Here is a 21075-nt window from a genome sequence, read left to right on the forward strand (position 1 = left end):
ATCAACAACATGCGTAATACATACAAAATAATCGATCGAGGAGACCGAACAATCGAAGCTTAACAGCAACAAATTCGATGCCTGAATATCTCGTTGAAATAAAACTTACACTGTTATAAATCAATTTAAACATTCCTATCTATAAGACCGTGTAATTATTGAATATTTCAAAAAGTATAGATGTACATATTATGTATATACAATAATATCAAAGTTTTAAAATTTTTTTTTGTAAGTAAAAGAAAAATCAAAGAAGCGAATTACATGAAGCTAGGCATGTCAAAAGATTAATTTAGTGTTATTTATCGTGTGTTATTTTATTTACAATTATTTATCATATTACTTGCGTAATAATGTTGATTTTTTTAATAAAATAAAAATGTTTGTAAATAGAAGAAACTTAATTAAGCTCTGTAATACAAATGTATCCTTTTTTTGGTTATATTCCCCATAAAATTAATATAACATACTTTAGAAAAATATAAAAAAAAAACAAATCAAGGAAAAAACAATTTTCCCCGTCGAGGATTCGATCCGGCGATATCACAAATACGAAACCACGCCGCTACCCGTTACTCTACTGATAGAAAAAAAGTAAATTACGAAACAAAATTATATAAATAAATATAAAAATATTTACAAAACTTCCACTTCTGTTCTTTCGTAAATGGATGGTCATCTAAATTTTTTACAGATCCCAATATATAGTCCTCATTGACCATAACAAGTGTACAAAGTTTGAACAAAAATTTGAGCTTAGAAATCCTAGAGCAGTCCTTGTTAGCGTATATTCTTATACAATTTCAACATTTTTTTTACTTATAGCATACGTATACATTATAATACTTTGTACGTTGCACATACGAAATTAGATGATCGATCGAGGAGACCAAACAGTCCAAGCTTAACGACGACAGTTCGGTGCTTTAGAAACAAGTTTACGTCTCTTCCAGATTGATCGCAACGTTGAACTTTAGCAAGAACCATGAGAATATATCATTCGCCTTGTCGGATTGCGGATTGTAAAGCTTTCGAATCGTACTCTAGAGTCGTTTCGCTGTAATATCAAGAGAGAGAGTGAGAGAGAAAGAGCTAGGGGTTCTTTCGAAATATACATATGTATATATACTATACCTAACTACGTACAAAAGACCGAAAGAATTCTGCCTTCTGTTTCGTTTGAATTATAGACACCTTGGAAACTCGACGCTGCAATTCGTTTCGTGGAAAAGATCCATATACAAACGTATCCTATGTATTTATATATACATATATGTGTCTGTGTGTGTATATATATGTACGTACGTATGTATATGCTTATATAATGTACTCTATGTAGTTAAATGTATATATGTGTGTGTATATAGAGACATATACGTATACTTATATTTTATCCTTACTGGAATCTATTTATTATGTTACATACCATTTCTGTTCTCACCTTTGTCTTTCTTTTTTATTTATAATTAAGTAACAATCTTACAGACCTAATATCGTTCTTTTTTCGTGTCGATATGATGATGGTCGATAAAAATTCTAAAAAAAGAATACACGCCGATCTTGGTTTTAGAGTTAGGTATAATTTATTGAGAAAAATCAGTAAAAATTGTTTATATGTTGTAAGTTTGGTAATATTATGTCAATTTATCTCAAATAGATAGTTGATCAGATAATGTATACATTATATGATTTAGTAATATATAGATATATTTAATGTACATATATATGTATTCTCTATAGTCGTGTATAATCTTGAAACCATGTTCATAATCACCAACAAAATTTGATTTGCAACGAATTAATATATATAATGATTTTTTTCGATACGTAGATTATATAATTTATATTTGATCTGATTTAAAATTTACTACCTTTTTTTTCTTATTATATCTATAAGTACTGATCTACACTTTCCTTTTCGTAATAAAATTTTGACTTTTATAGTTTGTAATATACATTCTGTGCGATTCACGTTTATCTCATTCGATTTTAAATAAATTTTTTTATTTCTCACGTAAAAGATAATTTACGTGGGTAAAAGTAATACTGCGTTAGCCGGAAGAAATTAATGTTTTTTTAGTATATACGTATATACTCGCTAAACGTTTGTCTCTTCAAAATTCTCTTTCCGTTTATGTTACATTTTCTTTACTCTTTTTATTCCACAACAATTCTATATTTTTGTTTTTTTTCATTGTAAATTTTTGTTCTCTCTCTCTCTCTCTTCATTTTAAAAAGAAGATATATAATATATATATATTTTGTTGTTGTTTTTTTTATATCGTTTCTCGGATGGCGAAGATAAAGTAATTTAAAAAAAGTTTTAAAATTTAATTAGTATGTAACACGAATTATAGATAAAAGGTACAACAAAAAAAAAAGACGAATTGAGCGTCAAGATAGTATTAACGTCATTGCATGAAAGTTTTCTCGTAAAAACGGTTTTGCTTGATTAGATTGAAACGGCAAGACTTTAAGTTTAAGAAAGAACTATAATAATGGCTAAGAGAATCACGTTTTAAAACTATTTCGTTCTCTTATTAGTTTCACGTAAATTTATGTCAACAAATTTTATTCCTCCTTTACTTTTATATTACCATGACATAAATACATCTTTCAGGTAAAAGTTGATTTCGTTTTACGAAAAAAAGAATCCTAAGTTAATCACTTCCATTACTATTCTTTGCCATAGTAAAGCTTTCTATCTGCGCGAGTTCTTTTCTTATTTTTGAATTTAATATTAAAGCTTTTCGTAAAATATTAAATTTTAGACCAAAACCGAATTAAATAAAGATATTATTTTTTATTTAAATTAATCCTACAAATGTATATTAAACATTTATGTAATAATGTTCATATCGAAAAGTTTCGATTGATATTTGTTTTTTTTTTATTTTATTTGTCGCGGTCAATTTATATTATGTTATATATACAAATATCGATTTGATAACACATTTCGAAAGCTGCGAAATTTCGTTGGACGAATATACATATTACATAACGTCTATAACAGTCAAGAGGTTAACCATAACAACTAGATATCCAAAACTAAATGCAAACTAAATAAACTCATTTCCTCGAATCTCACGAATATACATTAAAAATGGGGGGGGGGTTAAACGTTTGCAATGAGGAAATGTTTTTAAAAAAAATGTAGAAAATAATTTCAATAAATGTAAGACAACAAAATGTTATATATTCGAGCTCATCAATTTATTTCCATATAATAATAAAATGATTGTCCTAAATTTTGTTAAAAAAAAAAAAAAAAAAAAAAACAAGAAACGAAATTAAGTTCAATTAAATGTGATTCAAATAAAAATAAAACAAGAGGAAATAAAACGCCAGGTAGATTTGTTATTCGAAGAATCGATTCGAAAGTTAAAGCGAGACAAGTCGATTAGGTTTGGAAATTAGTTTCGTTTTTCAATGTCAATCTGCATCCGATGAAAATGACCGGTTACCGTAGAAAAACGAGGTGAAGCAGGAGGGAATACAGGTAATTACATTTCCTGATAAATGCGGAGCAGAGAAGAGCAGATGTCATTCAGTTTGCGATATTGGTTCCGATATTTATCGATTTATAATAATAATAATAATAATAAATGTACCTCCTGGAAAATGATCGTAGCAAATTAAAATATATTTCTAAGTTAATTACGATTATGTTAATAATTTTGTTTAATTCGAAAACCTATTAAATCATATAATCTAACCGATAAATATACGGCAGTTGGATTGATCGTTAACGAAAAAATTATTTTGATAATACGAATAATAATTATCCTATCAAAATCGTAACGTAATATCGATTGTTACAATAATTTTTGTTTCAAACTAAAATCCATTATTCACGATTACAACGATAAAATGAAAAGAAATGTATATTGTCTGATTGTTTCGTTAAATGATTATTTCACATATCATATTACATTAGACGATTAGATTTAACTCAGAACGCAATAATTGCATCCCACTAAAATAGGAATTTAATTACTCTTATTGTTAGCCACTAAGAAAGTGGAAATTAATTTAGTACGTACGAATTTCCTTAAACTTAGCGTCTTTATCGGCTTATTAAACATCTAAACGAGGATAGAGTTTGTTGAGAACTATACCAAGAATCTCATAAACAAAGAAACTTACTAGGTACTTGTATATGTATTTAGATATTTATATGGAGTTACTTACTAGACATGATTCTATTTTATTTTTTTTTTTTTAATTTTTTTTCCTCTTCTAATCATACAAAAGGAACTTCCTTTACGCGAGTAAATAAAACATTTCCTCGGACAAAGTTTTCAAGTAATGAAAAGAGAATTACCCTTGTTGTTAAACTTCATTGGTAAATACAAAGTTATAAGTATGAAAAGGGAATAATTACTCACGGTGCTATTTGAAATCAGGATCGTATTTAAAAATGTGGCGGGCCCTTCAGAGGACAACTAATGTACACTTAGTCATTAAATAATTGATAACCTAACTAAACATTTGTATTCGAGTAAACGTATATAAGTGTTATGAAACATTTCGTATCGTTTCAAACGACGATTAATTTTGTATTAATTATTATTTAAGAGTTTAGGCAAAAGTTTCAGAAAATTGCAACAAAACTTTTCAATTTTTCTATTTAACGATGATTTATGAACGAAATCCAGAAAAAATATACAATTTGTGGAGGGGATTAAGTATAAAGAAAAAAAACTTAATTCGAATCCTATTGGTATCCCCTCTTAAATTCGGTCCTGTTTAAGATCGAATTTTTGATCAAATAAGGAAAAAGGAATAAAACTAGGGGAGGAAGATAAATAATAGATAGAGTCCTCCGATTGTTATAAATATTTCATGAAGAAAAAGAATAATGTCTAAGCGATTTCGCGTAAAGTACTTAAGATACTTCTTTGAGTTTATGTACAATGAGAAAAGACTTTTCCACAAAAGTGTCGCAACTTCCTGACTAAAAAAAAAAAAGGACTAAAAAAGAATACAGTCGCTTCTGAACGCATCGTCAACTTCTTTCTGCGTACTCTTCTAACGCGTAATAACATCGAGAAGTCACTTAAACTTTTCCCTACCATTTCAAAACTTTTTGTTCTTTTCTTTCTCTTTCTCTCTTTCTCTTTCTCTTTCTCTTTTCCTTTTTTATATACAGGATGTTTCATTTTGATCTCATTAAACAACGTCGTCGTATTTTCAGATTAAAAATATAAAGGAAAATAATTTCTTTATAGAAATGATAAGTTCGTTAAATTTTTATTACAAAAGCTATAACTATATATTATACAAATCTATATGCAAAGTTAAAAAAAAAAAAGAAAAAAACATAACAAACTTATAAATCAATTTGTTTGTTACTTTTTGTTATTCTGCATAGAAACAACTGTTTATGTTGTATATTTAAAAAAACGCAAGACGATTCGAACAAATATTTTTCGAATAATAGTTAATTATATAATATAAAAATTCCAAACACAAGGATAATTCGAATTATTTATAAATTTTCGTATTTTTGTTATAACTTTGTATTAAATGATTTACGATTTATATATACAGGGTGAGTCAGGGAACGTGACATTTCAAAATAACTCGTAAAATATACATTGTATGAAAAAATGTTTCCTACATAGTTAAACTAAATTAAGGGACAATAGGTACTTTTTGAATGAGATATGAAGGTCATCGTTATTTTTTTTTTAAATAGAATGCCTAATTTTTTTTCTGGATTCTGATAAAACATCAAATTCTGCATAAAAAAACATAAAAATGTTTTCTTTACTTTTAATCGTAGAATATTTTAACAATATTTTCGAATGAATACAAATGAAACATCCTCTGTATATTCATCGTTCAATTAAAACTATAGATTCTGATAAATGCATTTTTTTTCGAAATTATTTCTGCCAGAAACGAACGTGAATAAATCGTTATGTACAAAATATTTGTTTATCAATAAAGAAGGTTTCGATTTCTTGTAGTTCTTTTCTATTAATTATTTGTGTTTTTTTTTATATTGTAGGTTTGATGAGTAAGAAGAAGAAGAAAAAAAAAAGTGTTTGACTAAAGATCGGAACTTAGTTGCGAAACGAACGTGAATAAACCGTTATGTACAAAATATTTGTTTATCAATAAAGAAGGTTTCGATTATTTGTAGTTCTTTTCTATTAATTATTTGTGTTTTTTTTTTATATTGTAGGTTTGATGAGTAACAAGAAGAAGAAAAAAAAAAATGTTTGACTAAAGATCGGAACTTAGTTGCGTTTACGTCGATAGAAAAACAAAAAATTAAAAGAGAAATGTCGGAAGAAATAGAAGCTTTTTAATACCCATACTGTGTGCCTCTTACGTTCCACAATATATATATATATATATATGTGTGTGTGTGTGAGGAAGCAATCCTTTAGAATATTTATTACGGACGTAAAACGTTACCCACGTTGAAGAGTAATATCCTGGCGTATACTGTTTATCGCAGACAGGAACGACTTACTATCGAGTTACTACAACCTTACTCGAATTACGGCAAATCGTGAAAATTGTAGAAGCTAATATTAAACGATTTCCTACCAAAATGTGGAGATAATTTTTTTCTTTTTATTTTTATTCCAATTTTTTTGTTTATTTGCTTTTTTTTCCTTTTCATTTTAAAGTTCTTCATATATCGAAATCAACTTTTGAATTATAATAATCGTGAAAATTTGAGAAGCCAATATCTTTATAGTTTCATATCAAAATGTGAAGATAATTTTTTATTTTTATTTATTTTCTCATTTGGAGTTCTTCAAATATCCATATCCAAATACTTTTGAATTATAATAATCGTGAAAATTGGAGGAGCTGTAATATCAATGATTTCGTATCAAAATGTGAAGATAATTTTTTATTTTTATTTTTATTTTTCCCTTTTTTTATTTTCTTTGTTGGAGTTCTTCAAATATCGATATTCAAATTAACTTTTGAATTATAATAATCGTGAAAATTGGAGAAGCCAATATCTTCGTAGTTTCATATCGAAAATGTGTAAAAACGGGGTTTTTTTTACTTTTCATTTTCCTCGTTTTGATATTGAAATTAGCCTGCAGATAAGATTTCTCCTTTGAAAGATAAATTTCTAAATATTCTCTACTACTGTTTAAATACGATAATAGATTAGAGTCCATCAGATAAGAAAAACAAATTCCACCACAAAGATACTTTCAACTTTAATTAAATGCTTTTGAATAAAAGTGAATTGTTAATATTAGCTAAATGTAAGTTTAAAATCTTCCAATGATTATTTAGTAAATTTATCATGCTTTACTTACATACCTATATGTATATATAGAGTTATACGTAAATAAGGTAGTTACATAATACGAGTTAAACTGTCTACATATTTCTAGTACAGGAAAACGTGTAAATAAAGTTGAACGTAGAAACAACAGTAGCTATTTCCGTTGTGTAAAATAACCATAGAATCGATTTAAAGCTCTGGCTTTCGATCTTCTACAATGACGTAGGCAATCGGTCATACTGCTTATAGTTTACATTTGTACTATATATATGTATATATGCATACATGTTATTATAGTCGAAGCTAGGTAATACGAAATACTGCAAGTAGTATAGCTCGGTATATGATCAAACGCAAAATTGAAAAACTTGATAGATCTACTTTTGTTTCATGTTTTCAAAAAAAAATTTTTATTAAAATCCTTGACATACGAATGAAACAAAATTTAATATAATCTCAAAATACTTGTTAATTTGTCTAAACTAAACGATTATACTCTAGGAAGTAGAAGAATTATACTGTAGGGAACTGTACTAAAATGTAGGAAACTGTAGGGAAATGAAGGTTTGATCAAACCTCTGTAAGTTCCCATTGAAATAATTATCAACACAATTAGTTAACATTGTTAAATAATAAAATAATAGTTCTTGCAAAAATATGAAAAAAAAAAAAATAAGTAATATCTCCCAAATGTCATCCAATATGCCACCAATGAATTAATACGATTTATTAGAATTAAAAACAAATCTATTTTGCGAATGATCAAATACCGAGCCGAATTAAATAATACGAAATGAATAACAGTATTCAACTCTACTGAAACAGCAAGACGTAATTTTTTGTTTTTAGCCGAAGCAGGAATCGCTGTAGCTGCGGAATTGAAACAACCGGAGGATAGGACAGAGGAAGAAAAAATGGCACTCTTGGGTAAACCGAGACTTGGTGAAGTGTCCAAAGCGCAAATTAGAATCAAAGAATCGAAGGAGTTCAAAAACACCGTGGACAAACTCGTTCAAAGGGCTAATGCATCGATATTGCTCGGTAAGTCATATATTTTATTTCTATAATTATTAAAAATATTATTGAATCTCCTAACGAATTGTTGATTCTTTCGTTTATCTCTGTGTGTGTGTGTGTGTGTGCGCGCGCGCGCGCGCGTGTGTGTGTACGTCTAATAACGTTCGTAATTAATAGCTAAATATTATTTCTTATGTTATACAATTAAAATTTTTTGTTTGAAAAAAAAAGTTAAAAGTTTTATGGTTTTTTTCCTATATCTTGATAATTTTAAAATGCTCGTGAAGTATTTAATAAAATTGATTGAGCTTTTTTTAAAATCATAATATATGCAAAACACTTACGTTATATATTTTCAAAGTATAATTCAATTAATGATTGTGACATGGTTGGACTCTAATTTGTTTCTGTAAAAGAAAAAGAATAAAAAAAAAGCAAGAGAAAAAGAATAATAGAAAAGGAAAGTTTCCAACTAGAAAATAGTTCGAAGAGAGTTCTTATAAGAAGAAAATGAATCGTCATCTTCCTTGAGATTACAGTTCGCAAGAACCATTAGTTCTTGAAAGCCATCATGTTAATCTTGTCGTCACGGTTGAGAAATCATATTGTATTAGATTTTTTATTATTATTGTTATTAGAAACTTTTTATAAGAAAAACAAATGTTATTTAAAAATTAATATTATTATTATTTATTGTCTTTCAAAATTTGTGTCCGATTGATAGTAGAAAATCGTGATCATACGTGTTTCCTTTCAAATAATCGGATCGGGTAAATGTAATTAGGAATTTCTGCGTGATTGAACATGTATTGAAAATCGATAATAAGTAATTTTTGTGGCTATATGTATGTTGTGTATAGATGTTCTGATGAATGTTCTGTGGTATGATTCATGTGGTTCATAATATGATTATGATAATAATTATGGAAATATTCTATTACGAAATTATAAAAATATATAATAAAAAATTTGATCGTTGCATAGATTTGAAATAAATAAAAGTTTTGATAGATATAGAGAAATATTTGATTTAATAATATAATTATAATATAATTATCATTATTAAATCAAATATTACAAAAATATAAAAAAGAAAAGTAATATAAAATTTGATCGTTGAATATATTTTACGTAAATAAAAATTTCATATATAGAAATGTTTGATTTATACGAAAGAAAATCCGTATATATTTCACAATTCATACAATCGAGAATATTTCGAACGTATTAGAATATGGTTACCTAATGGCATACACAGGTGCCTGGAATCATGTGTGTGAAATTCGAAGTAATTTGAAATTCAGTTCTTCTTGTGAGCTTTTTAATCGGACGAGGAAAAGTCAAACGTTTCCACGTGGAAGGAAAGGAATGGAATGGAAAGGAAAGGAAAGAAAAGGAAAGGAAAGGAAAGGAAAGGAAAGGAAAGGGATGGGAAGGGAAGGGAAGGGAAGGGAAGGAGAGCAGCTGAAATGATTGCTTTCACAAAGAGTGAGGGTGGTTAAAGCAGAAAGAGAGAATCAGAATGAGAATGAGAATGAGAATGAGAGAGAAAGAGAAAGAGAATGGGTCGTCGAAGCTAGAATCGACGAACAAAAGACACACCGGTATAATAGGGCAATCCGATAGCGAGTTTTCCGCAAAGCGATGCCGATTATCGAGAATGGCCTTGAGAGGTGGTGGTGGTGGTGATAGTGGTGATGGTAATCGTGGTGGTGGTAGTGCTGGTCTCCCTTTTCTCTTCACATGACATTAGAAATCTACTCGTTTTATGAGATATGAAAGAATTTTCTATGTGTTGTTTCTTCTATCGAACTTAAGAGGTATATACACCATTGTTATTCTCTTTAACGAACCCTTTGTCCGTTTTTAAAGACCTTACGCATTGTTTCCCCGTAGTACTTGAATCCCTTTTCTTTTTCTTTCTTTCTTTCCTCCCACTAACCCCTTCCCACCAACCTACCCCACCTCTTCTTCTCCTCCACCTACTTCTCCTTCTTATTTTCTTTTACTACTTTTCCTCGCAACGAAGTGACGCGTTTTAAAAAAGAAGCAGTGGGGGCCATTCTTTGTACGACACACAATTAAGGAACTGTTAAAGGTTCCTAGTTGCATAATATAGGCATTGGTAAAGAAAGATGATTACTTTTCTTTTTTTTTCTCGTTCGAGTATATAAAACAAACTTATTATTCGAAAGGTAATCCTTTAGTCGAACGACGAACTGACCGAACGAAATATTTTATACGATTTTATTTGTATTACACTTTCGTACAATAATTTATCTCTTTTTTCCTCTAACGTCGCAATTTCGGTTTAAAGTGAGTTTATTTTTTCTCCCCGCAACAAGTATAACTTTGTTGCGGATACGAATGCGTTTGTTAAAAGTTTTATCAAATATGAAATAAAAATAGAAAGAGAGTGAATGAACGCGTTAGCAGCTTCCCTCCCCCCACCTCCCGCCCATTACTAAGAGTTTATGCAACTCGTTAACTCACTCACCAGTTTCAATTCCTCTTCTCTCTCTCTCATTTCATATGATTTTCCCTTTTGACAAACAAATTATTACATATATATATGTATAACTTTTTTTACCGCAAGTAAAAAAGCACCCAATAAACGAAACATTGGTGGTTGTTATACCTTTCGTTAAATTTTATACGGTTTATCTTTTAATTACTTACACGTTATAATAGTCTCTTTTACAAGGCACGAGAATAAAAGGATTTTTCGATTGACAATGAGAATTATGCGAGCGAGACAAAGAACAGACAGACCACCATCCCCCCACTCCCACCCCCTTTACCTGTCCCTATTGAGAACAAAGGAAGAACAAATGTATTATTAATTCGCTTAATTGAAGATGCAGAGAACTTGTATATTAGAACGTAGAGATGAAAATGAAAATATTGATCGTTCAACGAACAGATAGGATTGGCCTCTAAGTCCCTTAGCAGATCTTTGAAGATCTTGAATTCTCAAGACGATTCTCTGGATTTATTGAACGATATGCAAATAGCCTGGTAAGGCATTGCAATGCGGTAGTATTCGAGTGTATCTCCCAGGATACGTGGATGTATCTATGGGTTCTTGAATAGTACGATTTCACGTATCCCTTAACTGTGAACACAATTTTAAATTGATATGATATTGAGAAAGAGAAAAAAAATAAAATTAAACCAATTACTACATATTTTATTATTGTAATATTATTGCGATATAAGAAGATATCATCGATAAATTGTTTGACTTATATTTTTCTTTTTCTTTTTCTTTTTTTCTTTTTCTTTTTTTATTCTTAATCTATTTATTTACTACGTATCCCTTAACCGTGAATACAATTTTAAATAGACACTATATTGAGAGAGAGAGAGAGAGAGAGAGAGAGAGAGAGAGAGAGAAAGAGAAAGAGAGAAATAAAAAGAGTTAACCAATTATTATTGATATTTTATTATTGTAATATAATATAATTGCAATATAAGAAAATATCAATAAATCGTTTGACTTTTATTTTTTAATTTTTTTTTCTATATTTCTTTCTAGCTCTTCTTTTATCTATTTATTTTAATCTCTATCTATCTAATTATCCTATCACCATCTATATACAACTATCTTTTTCTTTCTATCTAATTTATCTGTTTATCTACATACATGTATATACCTATCTATTTACCATCATCTTTATCTATCCCTTTCTTTCTATTTAACTTTTCTCTTTCTCTAGTTCTCCTTTTTATTTATCTATCTATTTACAACTATTTTCTATCTCTTTATCTAACCTATACTTTTACTCTTAAATCTTCTCACACTTTTGTTCAACCCGAGTATTTTCCAATTTTTCAAAAACACTTTCGAGAACGAAAGAAAAACCATGTCGAATTCTCGTCGTTAAAAAGATACTTTCGAAGTTTCCGATATCTTCGTCGTATTGAGATCGTAACTCAAGTTCCTTTCCCCCCTCCCCCTCAACCTTCTCCCCATACCTCAATTCCTTCGAGGTGATTTTACCAGTGGCTTTTTTTCTCGGCCAATGTTCTAGGAAGTACGTAAAGCTCGCTTACATACATATGTAGTCGCTTGAAAAGTAAACTCGTAGAAATCCTGATATATTACTTACAGGTACGAGCTCCTGGAAGGAACAGTTCACGGAAGCATTGACTGTTAGTGGTGGTGACGAAGAAGACGATGCAGAAGGTGGTGGTGGTGGTGGTGGAGCCTCATCTTCTCCAACACCAGCTGATTATCTCATGCACTCTATCACTATCTTCTGGAAAGTACTTTTCGCTTTCGTTCCACCTACCGGTAAGTCACTACACACACCTAACTTGCCTTTAGTATTATATTATACTTGTGATTTGTTGCGGTTTTTTATTGTATTCACGATCATTTCAAATTCTATTCCTCTTCTATGGTTGTCTTCTTGTTTATGTGAATTCAAACGTTTCCTGTTATTTATTACCTAATGTTAATAAATGAGTTTATTTTTATTTTTATTTTTTTTTTTTTTGAAAATTTCATTCTTCATCTTTGTAATCTCAAAATTTATGCTAATTAAACTACGCAAAATAATATATCGAGCGATTTATTATATTATTTAACTTAAAAACAATTATACAAATTATTATTTACAATATTGTGTGTGATATTTCTCAATATATTTAATAATTTTTTATCTATGCCACAACGATATAAATTTACGGCAACCAGTTTTAGAATTTTATTATTTTCGATGGCACTCATTATTAGAAATGTAAAAAATCTGCCAATCGCAGATATTAATATTTGATTCTTTGCAATAATATTTATTTTTATTTTTGTTCGACAATTATTATCTGTTATCGATTTTTGTTATAAATACACGTATGTATGCGTGTGTATATAAGTATTTTCACGTATACTTTGAAAGCAAAATTGTGAGACAAAAATAAGTATTTTATATATATATTTTTATTTATTTTATTTTATTTATATCTTTAAGAATATTTTATTTATCACGAATGCAATAACTCGATCTTCCAATTAAATAGTAACCTATCGAAACTAACAATTCGTATTAAAAAAAAAACATAATTATAATTAGAAATTTGTTCCAATAATATAATTACAATATTATTTTATTATCTAAATAATAAATAAATATCTGAATCTCTCTCTCTCGTTACGTAAAAAATAAATAAATAAAATAACAAAGGGGTTGAAGAAATAAAATTTAGGTTTGAGTAAAAAAAAAAAAAAAAGCACGTAAATCCAAACGATTCTTTGTATTTGGCAGGAAAAAACAAGTAAACAAAAAAAAAGAAAAAATAGGAATAAGGATTTAATTGTGTACGTAAAAGTGTGCGTGTAAGCGATGGGTGTGGGAAGGGGGTGGAGGGTGCTGGCAAATCCGGCACGTTTACGTCACCCGTGGTTTTCGTAATAACAAAGAGAACTGACTGCAGTTGAAAACCAGTTGTGGTTTTTCGCCTTGTAATCGTCCTCCGCCACTCGACCGTAAAGCTTCCGAACCGGTTAAATGCATGTAACGTGTCGACTGCTCAAACAATGGTGGTTTATGATCACCGAGGAAACAGGAGATAGATAGATAGATGGTTGGAAATAGGGGAAGAACGAGAGGAGAACAAAGAAGAACAAAAAAATATCATCTATCGGTTATATACCGTCAAATTTCTTTTCCGATAGTAGAAAATGGATATCAAAACTATATCGTTTATCGTTCTTTTTAAAAAAAAGAAAAAATAACTTATTGATCCACGTTTAATTTGTTATTTCTTTTGAAAGTGATTTTGTTTTTTGAAAGTAGGTGGTGCAAGTCAGTTTTTTGCTTGTTGTTTCTTTTCAGTTATTTTTTTTTTTTTTTGAGAAAATTAAAATTTACGATATTTAGTAATCAATTCCTAAATATAAATCAATTATGTCAAGGAATTTGGCAATGTTTATTATTATTTTATTAATATGTAATTTGATTATATAAATGTTTTTTTTTCTAAAGCGAATTTAATTAAAATAATATATATTCACGGGCTGTAAATGGAGTTACATTATTTTTATAATTGGTCCATTGTAAAAATTATTTATTTTAATTTCAATTATGAAAAATTAAATATATCACTTAAAATATATTTTGTATTAATCTAATTTTGTTGTTGTTTATAAATAACATCAAGAAATATAAAATATAGGGGTAAAGTCGATATTAATTTATTCAAAAAGTATCATATTTCAGTTCCATAAAATAACTTTCGCGACAATCTGTATAAATCAGGAACATTTCTGACAGATAATATTAATCGTTTATTTTTAATAATTATACGATAACAAGATGATAATTTACGTCATGGTAATAAATCTTAATTTATGTATGTAAAATAATATAAAGGAGTTAAAAAGTGGTAACTCAGCGTGAGTTCTCAAATCTATCAAATATTTATCCGTAACGAGAATGAATTATATAGAGTGGTATATAAGTGAGGTGTGGTTTATAGAACAATATTTCAAAATCTTTCGATGAACGTTTTTTTTTCTTTTCTTTTTTTATTTGAACGTTTGTCATGGTAATAAATCTTAATTCATGTATGTAAAATAATATAAAAAGGTGTAAAAGGTAATAACTTATCGTAAGTTCTCAAGTCTATCGAATGTTTATCCGTAACGAGAATGGGTTATATAGGGTGGTATAGAAGTGGGGGTGGTTTACAATCGCGTTTCAGATGCTACCGGGTCGACAGCCACTCGATAAACACTCAAGCGAGAGTAAAGAGTGTTTTTGACACATACATTATCTTTCTCCCTTTTTTCATCTTTTTAAATTTCCAGATAATAATTTACGAATCTATTATACACATACTAGCAGCCATTAATAGCTTATGGAAGATTTCTTTTTATTTTCTTAAAAGAAAACTTTAACTTTAAACTTCCTTTGTGGTTTTCTTTTTAATATTTTATCTCACACAAGTGTATATCTAATTGTATTTTAAGAATACTCGTGTGTGTGTGTGTCGAAGATGCGTTAAAATTAGAAAATTATATTCTTATAGGTGTATGTGATTTAACGAATATTGTTTTACCGATAAAATAAAAATCATAGAAATAATATATATTTTTATTTATTCGATAGAATTATAATATTCCTTTTCTTTTTTTCAAGACATTATGAGTTTTAAGTTACAATCTCTTGTAACTGGTATATTAAAGTGGATATTATTTCTAATGATAAATTATGAGAATACGTATTTTAATAAGTAAACGTTGATTAATGAAATATCAATGAAATTGTTCTTATCGTAATATTATATCGACGATATAATAATATCATAATATGCGAATAAAATGAAGGGAAATAATTTGTTCATCCTAAAACAAGTTCTTATTTTGAAATTTTTTTTATCATTTTTGACTGCATAATATAGACATCGCCTTGAAAATATGTAAAATAAATTTATTATTCGTGTGTAGGACGATGTATATGGTATATTCTAGTATACGTGTTAGTAATGGTAACGAAGTGGGAGGGGAAGAAAAAAAAGTGTTTACATCAGCTTGCCAACCAAGCGTGTAATTCCCGAGATTTATGTAGGTCAATGTCTCTTTAAAAAAAAAATTATGTAGATCAGTGTGTCAACGTAAACATCCTTTATTTATATGAGAATATTTCCGGAACCAAAACTCGTAAAAAATTCAAACTAGAAAATATCCATAAAAAAATTAGAGAAATATATATATATATATATATTCCTAACTTATGCATTAACAATAAGTTCGTATATCATCTTTTTCTTCGTGATGTAAATAAAAAATGTATATCTTTTTCTCATCTTCAACTTTTTACCTTTTGCCGTCTATAAATCAAAAAAGAAATCTTTTTTTTTATATATATAAAAGAAATGAAAAAGGTAAAACTAACTTTGAAAAGATACGAAAAAATTCATTAAATATAATATTAAAATCCGACCTTTCTATAATAGAAAAGCTGCTTTGCCATTGTTTGTCTTCTATTATTCACTTTATAATAATAATTATTATTATTACTATTATTGCAGAACAATATCAAGTAGCTTAGAAAGTGAAAAAGATAAAGTCTAGATTTTCGTATATACTTCTAATAAATTATATGCGAATGTATGCAAGGTATTGCAAAGAAAATGTTATCTCATTATGATTATTCATAAAGTGTTCGTTAAAAATATCGTACAATTTGTTTTCGATGTTCTTCACGAACTATATTAACGTATCTTTATTTGTAGATACTTTTCATATTGGGCTATTATTTCACAATCGTTAAATCTACTACAAAAATAACAATTTCAACGTTTCATCACTGAATTTGTTTTTTTGCGACACCCCGTATATCTTTTCGAGAAATAACTTTGCCGGTTAATGGCTTCGAATCATGGAGTAGGGAGAGAGAGAGAGAGAGAGAGAGAGGGGGAGAGAGAAGAGGAAAAGAAGAAGAGGATAAAAGGAAAAAAAAAGAAGTAAGAGTATGAGACCCTTTTTAAGGAGAAAACACTATGGGGGATACTCGTGGGATTTGTGGTTCTCTCATTGTCTAACAGTTAAATATCTTTTGTCTTTCTTTACCACGTAGAATTATATTTACTGGAATAACGAGAATACTCGAGAAGAAAACGTGTGCTTTTTTCACAAACACTGAACCCCCCCTTCCCCAAATCGTATAATCATTTTTATTTTTTGATTTCTACTTTTATATTATATAACTGATTCTCGTATTCTATATTCTATGTAGAATATCGTATGGTATATATAGTATACTATATTAGAGTATGCTATATTATCGTAAGTCTCACCTTTCTGATATTTTTCTTAAATTGTGTTGACGATTATAATAGTAATATTATATCGATATAATATCAATTCTAAAATACTTAAATCGTTATAGGCAAGAATATTCATGACAGTTATAACATTTTTTTTCCTGTACTCATAACTGTTTCACGCAAAAACCCTATTTATATTAACAGTTTGAAAATAGTTATTTTCGGAAGTATTTCAACCCCCTGGCTTTAGGGATAAAACTAACCCCAGAGGCTTGACAACAAAAATCGATATCTGTTGTTTTGCTTAAAATCATGAGTTTTTAATCATAAATATGATTTCACAATGATACTCGAAATATAGCATAGTCATAGAGGCGACCAAATTCAACGATTTCCGTGCGTTTCGTTTTGAGAACAAACTTTTGAACAAACATTTTTATTTTTATATTAGTTTCTTTCCAACTTTCCGTAGAAAATTTCTCTCGCAATTTTTATCAGACTAGTTCGAACTTTCAGATGCAATCACGAGTACATAAGATTTTTGTTTTTTTTTTTCTATTAATTTTAAAAACCTTATTATCAATTACAATTTTTCTAAACAAGTTTTTTAATAACTAGAGATGATTTTTTTTTTATTTTAAATTTGCTACTATTTTAATCAAAAATTGATATTCTTAAAAATGTCTATCTACTTTGTATTTTAATTAATATATTTGTTTACTTTGATATACGTAAAAAGTAAGATTTTATTTTTATCTTTCCAAAAATGGTTATTCATTAATTCTATAAAAGGTTTCAAAGCTTGATATCATATTAAAACCTTTGGGGTTGGCGTTACCCACTTTAAATTGATCTTCTCTATCTATCTCTCTCTTTCTCTCTCTCTCTCTCTCCCTCTTTTTCTTTTTCTTTTTTTTTTCTTTCTTTTCTTTTAAGAAAGAAACAGATAAAGGGAGGATACGTCGTTTGTGCTCGACAAACTTCCCAGTATCTTTCTCGAGGACGAGTTATCAAGGATCTCACCTTCCTTAGCCTCTGAGATTGTCTGCGAAACACTTTCCTGATGTTCTTTGAAGAAATATGCAAAGATATACAAGGTGCAACCGCTTAATAAAGCTCATGTATTATTCAGCTACGCTAAGTCGTTGAAATATTTATCCGATATCTAACTGAAATAAACGATAGTTATAGTAAAAAAAAAAATATTAAAAAAATAATATAATATCATTAATACGTCGGATGTTGAACCATTGTCACGCGACGTTTTCTGTTCAGATGCATGGCCTTACGTTATTGGTACATAACCTTATATTATCAAACATAACCTATAATATTTGCGCTGAGCTCATAAAAAAGTGACCTGAATTACAAAAAAAAAATTCAAAGATTTATTTGATGATTTATTTTATAATATAATTAGTCTTCGTTAAATCAATTATTTTAATTTTTTAACTTATGTTATTACACTTGCATAAATAGTGGTATTTTATAATAAAAATAAAATATAATTTATAATAGAAAGAGAAAGGTATAAAATATAATATACGTAATAGGCTTAAGACATATTATAATATTTAATTATTATCAATTAAATATTAATTTTTAATCCTTTAACAGGTATATCTCCAACGAATTTCTCAAGGGTATATATTTTATATATGAATAAATAATTAAAATATATTACAATTTTTATTGTAAGAGAGTCCAACGAACCGTTAAAGCTGATAATTTCAAATTTGATTAGAATAATATAAACTTGTATTTTATACTTGTAAATGAGACTATTGATTGGGTACAATATTTTACTTGCTTTATTTATTAGAAATAAAAAAAATGTAGGATTAAAAACACAATTGATAATTTGAAAATATTGTGATTCAGAAACAGTACACCATATCGTGTAACTCATATGTATCTTCACAATATGGAAATTGTATTATACATGATAATATGCACTAACGAATGATATTATGAAGCATTTCATGATTATGTTTCATTTTCTATAAAATAATTAAAACGGATTGAATAAAAAGCCGCTAATAACGCATGTAACAATAAACTTGTTAACGTATCAAATGAATCGAAGTTAAAATTAGCAAACGAAATTTTCTGTGAAGGCTCGAAAAATTTAGATAATTTTTTTTATACCTATAATACGTATTTATTAATAATAATATTTATCGTTTTAATATAATACTTTTTCCTTTTTTTTGTTTAAATACAAATGAAATAACATTAATATCTACTGACACAATTGAAACAAATTTAATGAAACATTTCTGTGCAAAGACAAAAGAGTAATTGATTTATTTTTTAATCGATTTCTGATAAATTATTTAAAAAAGAAGAAATGTAGAGACGATAACATCGAAGATAATAAACTGAGTCTTTACTTTTCTTCATTATAGATGACTCATCCTCGATCAGGGTTTCCTAGGAAACATCTAATACAGTGATTCTCAACCTTTTTTTCTTCATTCCTTTTTTTCGCATACATTGTTCAGAATATTATTCATTCATTTCTAAGATAATCTAACTCAAAAGTTTTATACAAAATAATATATTATACATAGATATGATATTGAAAATTTCGAATAGTGGTTTAAATTTCTTAAAATTTACATATTCTTCTTAGGGGAGAATTATATTCTTGTTGGAAACCCCTTTATGTAATAGTATCTTACTTTAACTCTCCCTTTCGGTCCAAGCAATCGCCCTATTCGTTAAAGCACACGATTATACGAAACTTTTTCTATCCACCACGTACGATTATATTATATATCTCGACTATTCAGCAGGGTTGCCAACAATGTCAATTTTCTCTTGAAAATTCCACGTTTGACAAATTTTATCCAATCTTAAATTTTACCGATAAATTTTGCCAAGAATGAAAAATGTTAATTTAATATATAAACTTGTAATTTTTTTTTTTTCAAATTCATTCATAATGTTTTTATTATACATAATATTTATTTTACGAAAATCGAAATGCAAAACCTACATTATCGACTGAATGAATGAATTAATTTGACAATTCGTCGTTCATTTCGCCTAACCATTAATTTTTTATTTTAATTTATCATTTATGTTAATTTTGTTAATACATACTCCAGTTTGAGATTCGATGATAAGATTCTTTCGTGTCTTGATACATTGAACCTTTTTAACCCTTTCCTTAGTGCAAATTACCGTAATTATCTTATATTCAACGTTCGCTGTATATTACAGACGACCATAGACATCTCAACGAAATTCTATTTCAATTATAAACATATTGCAATTTGTAGTTTTTGTTTTTAATGGTAATTTTTGATTTTACACAACGAGCATACACGTCAAACGCATCGAAATGAATTTTTATTATTGTCGCGTATACACGTCGAATGCAGTTTTAATTGATTAAATATGAACTAAAACGATAAAGAGAGAGACAAAAAAATATGATTCTACGAATTAATTCGTCGATATAAGTATTTATATAATTATATATATTATAATATATAAATATTATATAATATTTTATAATTATACATACATATATATATAGCATGTACAACGGTAATCTGATAATCTACGATTTTTAATTATTTTAATAAAAATTTATTAAACAATAATTATTAGTCAATAAACAAAATTACAAATATTCCGACAATTAATAAAAAATTTTTATTCAATCAAATTCGACCACAGGTTTTTATTAAAATACGTGTCGTGTTCTTAAAAAAAATTATTAACTCGCTTTTATGTATTATTCGTAAAATCGTCCATTGATTAACCGCATCCTAAATACATATTCATTCGAAGGAAAACGTTCCTATCTCTATCTTTCTTTTTCTTTACTCTCTTAATTTCTTGTTTGAAAAATTGTTTAATAGCGGTATTAAACGAAAACGTTGGAAAAAAACAACTTTTCTTTTACTTTTTAACGTTTCAAATCCAGCGTATCTTTATTTCTTTCTTCCCTACTTTTTTTTCTTTTTTTTTTTTGTATATTATACTTTTACCCATATAATCCC

The 21075-nt window shown here is 27.9% G+C and overlaps 1 protein-coding gene across 4 annotated transcripts in view; it reads left to right on the top strand.

The window, feature by feature from the left end:
• LOC122518839 (sodium/calcium exchanger 1) overlaps nucleotides 1–21075 on the top strand; it is a 106297-nt gene that overhangs the window by 37371 nt on the left and 47851 nt on the right. For all 4 annotated transcript variants that reach the window (XM_043637974.1, XM_043637967.1, XM_043637968.1 and 1 more), the window contains exons 4-5: nucleotides 8120–8311; nucleotides 12402–12584. In XM_043637974.1, the coding sequence (XP_043493909.1) occupies nucleotides 8120–8311; nucleotides 12402–12584 (375 nt within the window). The remainder of the gene's footprint in view (nucleotides 1–8119; nucleotides 8312–12401; nucleotides 12585–21075) is intronic.

This window comes from Polistes fuscatus, unplaced genomic scaffold, assembly GCF_010416935.1.
Source record: "Polistes fuscatus isolate 324 unplaced genomic scaffold, CU_Pfus_HIC Scaffold1, whole genome shotgun sequence".
NCBI lineage: Eukaryota > Metazoa > Arthropoda > Insecta > Hymenoptera > Vespidae > Polistes > Polistes fuscatus.